General features: G+C 39.7%; 1 protein-coding gene across 8 annotated transcripts in view; it reads left to right on the top strand.

The window, feature by feature from the left end:
* CCDC158 (coiled-coil domain containing 158) overlaps positions 1–12,999 on the top strand; it is a 108,842-nt gene that overhangs the window by 29,041 nt on the left and 66,802 nt on the right. For all 8 annotated transcript variants that reach the window (XR_008678990.2, XM_019024965.4, XM_063705325.1 and 5 more), the window contains 4 exons: positions 8,153–8,262; positions 8,403–8,730; positions 9,080–9,156; positions 10,085–10,195. Coding sequence is in view for 7 of the 8 variants with exons in the window: in XM_019024965.4 (XP_018880510.3) it covers positions 8,153–8,262; positions 8,403–8,730; positions 9,080–9,156; positions 10,085–10,195 (626 nt within the window). In the remaining variant the exon portion in view is untranslated. The remainder of the gene's footprint in view (positions 1–8,152; positions 8,263–8,402; positions 8,731–9,079; positions 9,157–10,084; positions 10,196–12,999) is intronic.

Below are 12,999 nucleotides of genomic sequence, written 5' to 3'. Positions count from 1 at the left end.
TTGATTTTTATATGTTAACTTTGTATCCTGCAACTTGACTGAATTTGCTTATTAGTTCTAACTTTTTTTTGGTGGAGTCTTTAGGTTTTTCCAAATATAAGATTATATCATCTGGAAACAAGGATATTTTGACTTCTTCCATTCCAATTTGGATGTCCTTTCTTTCTTTCTCTATGTGATTGCTCAAGCTAGGACTTCCAGTTCTACGTTGAATAAAAATGGTGAAAGTGGGTATCTTTGTCATGTTCCAGATCTTACAGGAAAGGCTTTCAGTTTTTCTCCCTTCAGTATGATGCTAGCTGTGGTTCTGTCATATATGACTTTTATTATGTTGATCTTGTAAGTGTGCTTCATTATTTTCTATTCTATACCCATTTTTTTGAGAGTTTTGTCCTGAAAAGATGTTTAACTTTATTAAATGCTTTTTCAGCCTCAATTGAAATAATCATATGGTTTTTGTTTTTCATTCTGTTGATATGATGTATCACATTGATTGATTTACATATGTTTAACCATCCTTGCATCCCAGGGATAAATCCCACTTAGTCATGATATATGATCTTTTTAATGTATTGCTGAATTCAGCTTGCTAGTATTTTGTTAAGGATTTCTGCATCAGTATTCATCAGAGATACTGACCTGTAGTTTTCTTTTTTTGATGTGTCTTTGTCTGGTTTTGGTATCAGGGTAATAACTGCCGTCATAGAATGAGTTTGGAAGAAGTTCTTCTTCCTCTATTTTTTTGGAACAGTTGAGTATAATTGGTGTTAGTTCTTTAAATGTTTGGTATTCAGCAGTGAAGCCATCAGGTCCTAGGCTTTTCTTTACTGGGACTTGTTCAGGTTTTAGATTTCTTCAGGGTTCAATCCTGGTAAGTTGAATGTGTCTAGGAATTTGTCCTTTTCTTCGAGATGTTTCCAGTTCATTGGCATGTAATCACTCATAGTAGCCACGAATTATCTTTAGAATTTATGCAGTATCAATTGTAATGTATCCTTTTTTGTCTCTGATTTTATTTATTTGGGTCTTCTCTCTTTTTTTCTTAGTCTTGCTAAAGGTTTGTCAATTTTGTTTATCTTCTCAAAAAACCAACATTTTGTTTCATTGATCTTTTGTATTTTTTTCATTTTATTTCTGCTCTGATCTTTATTATTTCTTTTCTTGTACTAATTTTGGGTTCAGTTTGCTCTTGCTTTTCTAGTTCTTTAAAATACGTCATTTAAATTGTTTATTTGCAGTTTTTCTTCTTTTTTGAAGTAGGCACTTAATAGCTATATATTTCCGTCTTGGTACTGCTTTCACTGTATCCCATAGGTTTTGGGATGTTGTGTTTCCATTATCATCTGTTTCAATACAATTTTAAATTTCCTTCTTAATTTCTTCATTGACTCACTGGTCATTTAGGAGCATATTGTTTAATTTCTGTGTATTTGTATGGTTTCCAAAATTCCCCTTGTTATTCATTTGTAGTTTTATTCCATTGTTGTCAGAGAAGATGGTTGATATTATTTCAGGTTTTCTTGAATGTTTTAAGACTTGTTTTATGACCTAGTGTATGGTCTCTCCTTGAGAATCATCCATGTGCTGAGGAATGTCTTCTGTCCAGAACATTCCTGTGTCTATTCCTGTGTGTATACAAGGCTGTGTATTCTTCAGCCTTTGGATGAAATGTTCTGTAAATATCTATTGGCTCCATTTGGTCTATAGTACAGATTAGGTTTTATGTTTCTTTGTTGATTTTCTGTCTGAACGATCTATCCAGTCCTGAAAGTGGGGTGTTGATGTCTCTAGCTATTGTTGTATTGAGGCTTATCTCTCTTTTATTTCTGATAATATTTGCTTTATATATCTGGGTGCTGCAGTCATGGCTGCATATGTATTTTAAATTGTTACATCCTCTTACTGAATTGACCCATTTATCATTATATTGTGACTTCTTTGTCTCTTCTTATGGTTTTTGTCTTCAAATCTATTTTGTCTGATATAAGTATAGCTACATCTGCTCTTTTTTGGTTTCCATTGGCATGGAATATCTTTTTCCATCCCTTTATTTTCAGGCTATGTGTGTCTTTGTAGGTGTAGTGTGTTTCTTGTTGGCAACAGATCATTGAGTCTTGTTTTTTAATCCATTCAGCCACTCTATGTCTTTTGATTAGACAATTTAGTCCATTTATGTTCAATGTTATTATTGATGACTAAGGACTTACTCCTGCCATTTTTGTTATTTGTTTTCTGGTTGTTTTGTGGTCTTCACTTCCTTCTTTTTTTCCTTCCTGTATTCCTCCTAGTGAAGGTGATTTTTCTCTGGTGGTATGCTTTGATTTCTTTATTTTTAAGCCAGTCAAATTTAGCAGTTGGTTTTATACCAACTCTAGTGACACTAATGTTAATAAGTTCTGATAACCCACTACCATGCTTTGATTTCTTGCTTTTATTTTCTGCATATCTGTTGTATGTTTTTTTACCTTTGAGGTTACCATGAGGCTTGCAATACTCTCTTATAAGCCATTATTTTAAAACCATCACTTTTTAAGTGATGACAGTTTAACACTGATTGCATAAACAAACAAATGTACGAAAACCAAACTAATACAAACGCTACACTTTGACTTTGTGCCCCCACTATTTAACTTTTAGTTGTTTCTCTTTGAATCTTATTGTAATATCTATGGCTTGAAAAGTTATTATTACTTTTGATTGGTTTATCACTTAGCCTTTCTACTTAAGAGAAGTTTACACACCACAATTACAGTGTTATATTGTTCTGTGTGCTTACTATTACCAATGAGTTTTGTACCTTTGGATGATTTATTCTTGCTTATTAATATCCTTCTCTTTCAGAATGAAGAACTCCCTTTAGCATTTCTTGTAGGATGGGTCTGGTCTGGTGTTGATGAAATTCCTCATCTTTTGTTTTCTAGAAAAGTGTTTATTTTTCCTTCATGTTTGAAGGATATTTTCACCAGATATACTATTCTACAGTAGATGGTTTTTTTCTTTCAGCACTTTAAATGTCATGCCACTCTCTCCTGGCCTGTAAGGTTTCCACTGAAAAGCCTGCTGCCAGATGTATTGGAGCTCCATTGTATGTTATTTGTTTCTTTTATCTTGCTGCTTTCAGGATCCTTTATCCTTGGCCTTTGGGAGTTTGATTATTAATTGCCTTGAGATAGTCTTCTTTGAGTTAAATCTGCTGATGTTCTGTAACCTTCTTGTACTTGAATGTTGGTATTTTTCTCTAGGTTTGGGAAGTTCTCTGATATTTTCCCTTTGAATAAACTTTCTACCCCTATCTCCTTCTCTAACTCCCTTTTAAGGCCAGTAACTTAGATTTGCCCTTTTGAGGCTATTTTCTAGAGCTTTAGGTGTGCTTCATTGTTTTCTTTTCTTTTTTCTTTTGTTTCCTCTGACTGTATATTTTCAAATACCCTGTCTTCTCACTAATTCTTTCTTCTGCTTGATCATTTCTGATATTAAGAGAATCTGATGCATTCTTCAATACAGCCATTGCATTTTTCAATTCTAATATTTCTGCTTGATTCTTTCTAATTATTTTAATCTCTTTGTTAAATTTATCTGATAGAATTCCGAATTCTTTCTCTGAGTTGTCTTTAATTTCCTTGAATTTCCTCAAAACAGATATTTTGAAGTATCTGTCTGAAAAGTCATATATCTCTGTTTTTTCAGAATTGGTCCCTGGTACCTTACTTAGTTCATTTAGTGAGGTCATGTTTTCCTGGATGGTGTTGATGCTTGTAGATGTACTTTGGTGTCTGGGCATTGAAGTTAGTTATTTGTGGTAGTCTTCACAGTTGAGCTTATTTATGCCTGTTCTTCTCGGGAAGGCTTTCCAGGTATTCAAAACCCCAAGCCCAATAATGCTATGGTTTTTGCAGACTCATAGGGATACTGCCTTGGTGGTCTTGGATAAGATCTGGAAGAATTCTCTGGATTACCAGGCAGACACTCTTGTTCTTTTCCCTTACCTTTCTCTCAAACATATGGAGTCTCTCTCTCTCTCTCTCTGTGCTGAGCCACGTGTAACTGGGGGTGTGGTTATGCAAGCACTCCTGTGGCTGCCACCACTGGGAATGTGATGGGTCAGACCTGAAGTCAGCACTGCCCTGAGTCTTGTCCAAGGTCCTTCCCTTCAGGGTGGTAAGATCCCCTAGGCCCTGTGCATGTCCGGACATGCTGTCTAGGAGCCAGGGATTGGAGTCAAATACCTTAGGAGTTTACCTTATGTTCTATTCTACTGCGGCTAAGCTGACTCAAACCACAATATAAAGTCTTTCCCATTCTTTCCTCCCCTTTCCAAAGGCAGAGGAGCTTCTCCCTGTGGCTACCACCACCACTAGTCCATGGGGTTTCTGCCAGGCCACCACTGATGTTCACTTAAAGCCAAGGGCTCTTTGATCAGCTTGTGGTGAATGTTGCCAGGCCTGGAACTCACCCTTTAGGGCACTGGGTTCCCTTCTGACACAGGGCAGGTCCAGAAATGCTGCCCTGCCCAGGTCCCAACGCATAGTCCTGTACTTAGAGACTCCAAGAGCCTGCTTGTTGCTCTACCCCACTGTGGCTGAGCTGGTACCTAGGGTGTAAGACAAAGTCTTCTTTACTTTTCCCTCTGCTTTTCTCAAACAGAAGGAGTCTTTCACTGTAGCCACCATAGCTGGGAATGTGCTAGGTCACCCCGGAAGCCAGCACGTCTCAGAGCCCAAGGCCCAAATCATACTCTCAGGGTATCACTGCTGGTTATTCAGGGCCCAAGAGCTCTTTATTTTTATTATTTTTACTTTTATTATTTTTTGAGATGGAGTTATGTTCTGTCACCCAGGCTGGAGTGCAGTGGTGCCATCTCAGCTCACTGCAACCTCTCCCTCCCGGGTTCAAATGATTCTCCTGCCTCAGCCCCCTAAGTAGCTGGGACTACAGGCATGTGCCACCATGCCTGGCTAATTTTTTTGTTTTGTTTTGGTTTGATTTTTTTTTTTTTTTTTTTTTAGTTGGAGTCTGTCTCTGTCGCCCAGGCTGGAGTGCAGTGGTGCGATCTCAGCTCACTACAACCTCTGCCTCCCAGGTGCAAACGATTCTCCTGCCTCAGCCTCCTGAGTAGCTGGGATTACAGGCGCGTGCCACCACACCCAGCTAATTTTTGTATTTTTAGTAGAGATGGGGTTTCACCATCTTGGTCAGGCTGGTCTCGAACTCCTGACCTCATGATCCGCCCACTTCAGCCTCCCAAAGTGCTGGGACTACAGGCGTGAGCTACCGCACCCAGCCTATTTTTTTTGTATTTTTAGTAGAGACAGGGTTTCACCATGTTGGTCAGGCTGGTCTCGAACTCCTGAGCTCAAATGATCTGCCTACCTCAGCTTCTCAAAGTGCTGGAATTACAGGCATGAGCCACCGTGCCTGGTCCCCAAGGACTCTTTAGTCAGCAGGTAATGAACCATTCCAGGACTGTGTTCTTCCCTTCAAGGCAATGGGTTCCCTTTTGGCCCAGGGTGTATCTTGAATTATTGTCTGGGAGGTAGGGCTTGGAATGGGGGCCTCATGACTCTGCCCACTGCCCTACCCTACTGTGGCTGAACTGGTACCTAACATGCAAGACAAAGTCCTTTTTACGCTTTGCTCTCCCCTCGTCAAACAGAAGGAAGGAGGCACTTTTGTTGTTGCAAGCTGCACCGTCTGGGGTTGGGAAAGGGATGGTGCAAGCACTCCCTTAGCCACACCAGCTTGGGTCTCCTTAGGTCACATGCCACCCTAGTTTACTGGCTCTAAGCCCAGCCTAGCACTAGGAATTGCCTAAGAATTGCAGTCCTTGTGTCCTAGGCTGCCTTTCAAGTTTACCTAGGACCCCAGCGCATTTCAGCATGTGGTGGTGAGGCTTGCTGAGAAACTCGAGTTCTGACCACTGAAATGGACGATTCCCCTCTGGCTAGGGCTGGTCCAAATGCTCCCTCTAAGCTCAGCATGGCTTGATTCTCCCCTCTGACGGGGCAGCACTGAGTTAAATATAAAACCCCCCAGTTGCTGTGCTCTCCCTGCCCTATGCAGATTCTCTGCACAGCCACTGCTGGGGGATGGTGGAAGGGGTGGCATTGGAGATTCAAGACTGTCTCTCCTGCCCTCCTCAATGCCTCTTTCCACCATATGAATTAAAACCAGATAATATTTTTAATGGTGGAGGGTGTCCAGGTTCTTGGCATCTTGAACAAAGAATTGGACAAAACACACAAACAAAGCAAGGAAGGAATGAAGGGATTTATTGAAAATGAAAGTACACTACACAGTGTGGGAGCAGGCCTGAGCATAGGAACTCAAAAGCCCCATTACTGAATTTTTGGGAGTTTAAATACTCCCTAGAGGATTCCATTGGTTACTTGGGGGTATGCCCTATGTAAATGGGGAGAATGAAATAAAGTTACAAAGTCATTTACAGCCTGCACCCTAAGGAGAGGATATTTCCTGTCACAGCTGAAGTGTGAATCAGCCTTATGTTCCCTGCCTCCAGACCCTATTTTCCTGCCTCACTATTTTTCACTTGACTTTCGTGTTCTTATGATGGTGCTCTTCTGTGTGCAGATAGTTTTTAAAATTTGGTGTTCCCATCGAGGGTGGCAGGGGTTAGGGAATGAATGGTGTAGGCTTCTATTCTGCCATCTTGCTCTGCCTCCAGCCTCTCCTGTCTTCTTTCTCTATCTGCTTCTTCATTTAGTCAAAACACATCTTTGTTAAATTCTTAAGAAAGAGATACATTTTATGAATCTTTACATGTCTGAGAATGACTCTATTTTACACTCATACTTCATTGATAATTGGCTCGGTAAAGTTGAAAGTAATTTCTCTCAATCTTTTGAAGATACTGTGCTTTTGCATTCAGTATCGCTACTGAGAAGATGTCTGTCTGGTTCTTGTTCCTTTGTAGATGATTTTTTATTTTTTACTTACTTGAATTTCGTCTTTAACATCTTTTCTTTGTCTCTGAAATGCCACCATAATGTACTTAGGTATGAATTTTTGTTTTTTTTCATTCACCTTGCTAGGGACTCAGTAGACCTGTTCGTCTGTGCCTTTCAGTTTGGAGGAATTCAGTTGCGTTTTTTTCTTTGGCCGTTTCCTTTCTTCTGTTTTTTCAGTTCTGTCTTTCCAAAGTTCCTGTTGGAAACATATTTTCACCTCGGTTAAATCTCTACATCTCTTACTTTTCGTTTCAAAAATTTGTCTACTTTTTCTACCTTTGGAGGAAATTTCTTGACTTGCAACATTTCTATTGAATTGAACTTTTTTGTTTACAACCATATTTTTAATTTTTGTGACCCTTTCTCCCCTGATCAGTTATTTGGCATAGCATCTTATTCTTGCTTTATGCTGATAATGTCTCTTGAATTTCTCTGTAAATACAAGTTTTTGAAGCGTTCTTCTTTTCCTTGCATTATCTTTCTTTAGTTCCTCTGGTTCTTTTTTTTCTGGGTGTTTGCTTGTTTATTTGATCTTGATCTATTTATTACTTTGGGATTTTTCTTCAAGTGTTCAGTGGTTTTTGGTTTTCTGTTTATATTCTACAATTAGGCAATAAAAAATCTGATGGCAAACTTTCTATTCATGGGCAGAATTTGATGGCTTTGCTTTGGGAGGATTAGGTACGGCATCAACTATGTACGGGAGCATCTCCTACAGCATCTCCTATTCTGGGAGATCCCTCAGTGCCTGATCTTAGAAATCTTTGTGTATTTCTCTGTAGTAGGACACCTGGAGTTTTGGATGGTGGTGTTTGCTGCCAGGTATTTTAAGTGGGTAGGAGGTAGGGATTGACTTTTTTATGTACAGACTTTCAACCAATTCTCATGTTTTCATGTAAAAAATGTATTCCTATCTCCATGTTGAGCTAGAAGTAAGATTTGTTTTAGAAGCAGAGTGTTGGTTGTAGAGAATGGATTAAAAGGGGTCAAGCTTGATACAGGGAGACTGGTTAAGGTATTCTCATAATCTAAGCGAGAAATTATTAATTAGACTTTGAACTGCAGCAGTGAGGGAAGGAAGTAGACATAAAAATGAATTGAAAATATATATAGATCTTTGGAAGTTACTAGCTATAAGGAAATGTGTTTCTCTAATGAAGATTAATTTGCATGGCTTTTTTTTTCAGAGCAATGAATTGCATGAGAAACAAAAGTTTTATTTGAGGCAGTCAGTCATTGATTTGCAAACAAAACTTCAGGAGATGCAAATGGAGAGAGATGCTATGGCTGACATCAGGTTGGGATTTGTGAAATTATTTTAAAGTCACATATTTTCATTATGTGAAATTATTTTAAAGTTTTACTGTTTGTAGTAAAACTACTTGTGTGAATATGAGTTTTATCAATGTTATTTATTTTCTTTCATTTATTTCATAGACGAAGGGAGAGTCAGTCCCAGGAGGATTTAAGAAATCAGCTTCAAAATACAGTTCATGAACTTGAAGCTGCCAAATGCCTTAAAGAGGACATGCTGAAAGACAGCAACACACAGATAGAGCAACTACGAAAAATGATGCTTAGTCATGAGGGAGTGCTTCAAGAAATCCGGTCAATCCTAGTTGACTTTGAAGAAGCCTCAGGCAAAAAAATATGTGAACACGACAGCATGTCTACTCTGCACTTCCGCAGCTTGGGCTCAGCTATTAGTAAAATCCTAAGAGAATTAGACACAGAGATTTCTTATCTTAAAGGGAGGATATTTCCAGTAAGTGGTGAGAATGCTACTTAAATAATTTTATATTAAAATGCATTAAGAGAATAGCATTAGATGTATAATTTTTAAAATTCTTAAAATAAGCCAAGTTCTGATTTTTCTGAAATAACAGAAGTTACTTCCACAGTAATCTCTCATAATAGGAACTAGCTTGGTTTACCGTATAGCTTCATGAGAGTATAGACAAAGTAAAAGATCTAATAAAATATGGGGATAGAATGTATCTGATTTTAGTATTATTTTTACTTGCATTTAAAGCATTCCTTTAGTTGAAAATCTCCAGATTTTCCAAGCCTTATATTTACCAGTAACTAAATCAGTGTCTCTTTTTAAAAACCAGGTAGAGGATCAACTTGAAGCACTGAAATCTGAATCACAGAACAAAATAGAACTACTTCTGCAACAACACCAAGATAGGTAGGTTTCTGACTGAGGTATGGAAAAGCCTAGTGAAACTAAACCACAGTTTTACAGTGTTTCGGCCACAATTCCAAAATCTAAACAGCTCTGAAACACATAAGTGTTTATAGGAAACTCATGTTAACATTTTGTTTTCCTGACCCTGGTTATAAAATCGTAAGGAAGATGTCATTTGAGATGATTACAATAGGAGTATTGCTATAGGAGAGAGAGAGAGAGAGATTAAGCTCAGCTCCCAATACAAGGCCAAATGGGGATTTATAGCCAGGGGGCATGGTGAGGGGGTCTGTGGATGGAAAATTACTGAGAAAAGGCATCAAGAGTAGGGGCTATTCTTGCTAAATGCAGGCCAAGGGCTTAGATATCAAAGGCAGGGGATGAAGAACTTGATCAGATATCGAGGGTGGGAGGACTAAACTGACTTGGCAAGATTCTTGCTAGGTCTGGGCTAGGCAGGCCAAAGGTTGAGGCATAGTTGAAAAGAGGCCTCAGAAGAGCCTGACTAAAGTTTGGTGAAGGAGAGAGTTTTTGTCACTCATTTGTTGGAAAAACCTGACCAGAGCTAATGTAAACCTTTCCATAGTCTACAATTTAGTGTGAATACTTATAAATTATTGCATTCATGATATGTTTGGTTAATGGGACACTTCCCTAGATCTCATTGGGGTTGTCATATAATATTTAGTACTTGCAATTTATTACCATTGTAAAATAAAAAAAAATTCTGAATTCCAAAACTATCTGACTCCCAAAAGATTTGGATAAAGGGTTTTGGACTTGTTGTAGACACTTGTTATTAAAAGAGTAGCATATACAAAAGCAAAGCAAAATACTAAATTTGAGAGTATTGAAAATCATTAATTTTTAAAATAATTCATAGGAAAATCTTCTGTATCAAATAACAATCACCACATTCTTTTTATAGGATTGAGCAGTTAATAAGTGAACATGAAGTTGAAATAACAGGACTTACTGAGAAAGCTAGCAGTGCTCGAAGCCAAGCCAATAGTATCCAGAGTCAAATGGAAATCATTCAGTATGTGGTTTGAAACTGTTGGTCATTCATCTTCATTTTAAAGATATTATTTTCATTAACTTTCTGTTCTATAATCTTTTAGAACTTGCTTAGTAAGATTTCATAAGAAAGTGAAACTTTTTTCTAACATTTAAATGAACAGGAAGTATTATGTAACATAGGTAATATTATCTGACCATATAAGAAGTATTTTTGCAACTATTTGGGGCTCCTGGGATTGGCTGTTTTAAGTATTCATATTAGTCCATTCTTACACTGCTATAAAGAACTAACCAAGACTGGGTAATTTATGAAGAAAAGAGATTTAATTGACTCCTAGTTCCACAGGCTTAACAGGAGTCGTGAGTGGGAGGCTTCAGGAAACTTACAATTATGACAGAAAACAAAGGGGAAGCAAGCACATCATACCATGGCAAAGCAAGAGAGAGAGAGAATGGGGATGTGCCACACTTTTAAACCATCAGATCTCGTGAGAACTCACTCGCTATCATGGGAAAAGCATGGGGGAAATCTGTCCCCATGATCCAGTTACCTCCCACAAGGCCCCTCCCCTGACACATGGTGATTACAATTCAGATTTGTAATCTCCCAAATATCATGTCTTTCTCACATTTTAAAATACAATTATTGGCTGGGCGTGGTGGCTTATGCCTGTATTCCCAGCACTTTGGGAGGCTGAGGCGGGCAGATCACGAGGTCAGGAGATCGAGAGCATCCTGGCTAACACAGTGAAACCCTGTCTCCACTAAAAATACAAAAAATTAGCTGGGCATGGTGGTGGGCACCTGTAGTCCCAGCTACTCAGGAGGCTGAGGCAGGAGAATGGCATGAACCTGGGAGGCAGAGCTTGCAGTGAGCCAAGCTCACGCCACTGCACTCCAATCTGGGCGACAGAGCAAGACTCCATCTCAAAAATAAAAAAAATATAATTATCCCTTCTCAACAGTCCCCCAGTCTTAACTCATTTAAGCATTAACTCAGAAATCCAGTCCAAAGTCTCATCTGAGACAAAGTAAGTCCGTTCCACCTATAAGCCTGTAAAATAAAAAACAAGTTTGTTATTTCCAAGATACAACTGGGTTACAGGCATTGGGTAAATGCTCCTATTCCAAATGGGAAAAATAGGCCAAAACAAAGGGGCTGCAGGCCCCATGCAAGTCTAAAATCCAGCTGTGCAGTCATTAAATCTTAAAGCTCTGAAATAATCTCCTTTGACTCCATGTCTCACTTCCAGGGCACACTGATGCAAGGCAGGGCTCCCAAGGCGTTGGGCAGCTCTGCCCTTGTTGCTCTGCATTGTACAGCCTCCACAGCTGCTTTCGCAGGCTACACTGAGTGCCTGTAGCTTTTCCACGTGCACAGTGCAAGCTGCCTGTAGATCTACCATTCTGGGGTCTGGAGGGTAGTGGCCCTCTTCTCACAGCTCCACTAAGCAGTGCCCCAGTGGGGACTCTGTGTGGGGGTTCCAACCCCACATTTCCCCTCCACATTACCCTAGTAGAGGTTACCCATGAGGGCTCTACTCCTACAGCAGATGTCTGCCTGGACATCCAGGCATTTCCATACATGCTATGAAATCTAGGCAGAGGTTTCCAAACCTCAACTCTTGCTTTCTGTACACCTCCAGGCTCAACACCACATGGAAGCTGCCTAGTCTTGGGGCTTGCACCCTCTGAAGCAACAGCCCGAGCTGTACCTTGACCCATTTTAGCCATGGCTGGAGCTGGAGCAGCTGGGACACAGGGTGCCATGTACTGAGGATGCACAGAGCGGTAGAGAGGGCCCTGGCTTACAAAACCATTTCTTCCTCCTAAGTCACAAGGCCTGTGATGGAAGAGGCTGCCTAAAGATCTCTGACATGCCCCGGAGACATTTTCCCCATTGTCTTGCACCTCTTCTTTACTTATGCAAATTTCTGCAGCCGGCAGCTTGAATTTCTCCCCAGGAAATGGGTTTTTCTTTTCTACCACATGGTCAGGCTGCAAATTTTCCAAACTTTTACACTGTGCTTCCCTTTTAAATAGAAGTTGCAATTTCACACCATCTCTTTGTGAATACATATGACTGTATGCTTTCAGAAACAGTCAGGTGACATCTTGAATGCTTTGCTGCTTAGAAATTTCTTCTGCCAGACACCCTGAATCATCTCTGTCTAGATCAAAGTTCCACAGATCTTTAGGGCAGGGGCAAAATGCTACCAGTCTCTTTGCTAAAGCATAGTGAGAGTGATCTTTACTCCAGTTCCCAAGAAGTTCCTCATCTCCATCTGAGACCACCTCAGCCTGTACTCTTTGTCCATATCACTATCAGCATTTTGGTTACAACCATTCAACAAGTCTCTAGGAAGTTCCAGACTTTCCCTCGTCTTTCTGTCTTCTTCTGATCCCTCCAAACTGTTCCAACCTCTGCCTGTTACCTAGTTCCAAATTCACTTTCACATTTTCAGATGTCTTTATAGCAGTGCCCCACTCTCCTGGTACCAGTTTTCTGTATTAATCCATTCTTACACTACTATAAAGAACTACCCAAGACTGGGTAATTTATAAAGAAAAGAAGTTTAGTTGACTTGCAGTTCCACAGGCTTAACAAATCATGACTAGGAGGCCTCAGGAAACTTACAATCATGGGGAAAGCAAACACATCTTACCATGGTGGAGCAGGAAAGGGGGGAAGTGCCATACTTTTAAACCATCAGATGTTGTGAGAACTCACTATCATGAGAACAGCATGGGGGAAATCTGCCCCCACAGTCCAATCACCTGCCACCAGGTCCCTCCCCTGACATGTGGGGATTACAACTTGAC

Source organism: Gorilla gorilla, chromosome 3 (assembly GCF_029281585.2).
Source record: "Gorilla gorilla gorilla isolate KB3781 chromosome 3, NHGRI_mGorGor1-v2.1_pri, whole genome shotgun sequence".
Taxonomy (NCBI): Eukaryota; Metazoa; Chordata; class Mammalia; order Primates; family Hominidae; genus Gorilla; species Gorilla gorilla.
The sequence above is the reverse complement of the archived record's forward strand: the minus strand, read 5'-3'. Positions and strand labels throughout refer to the sequence as shown.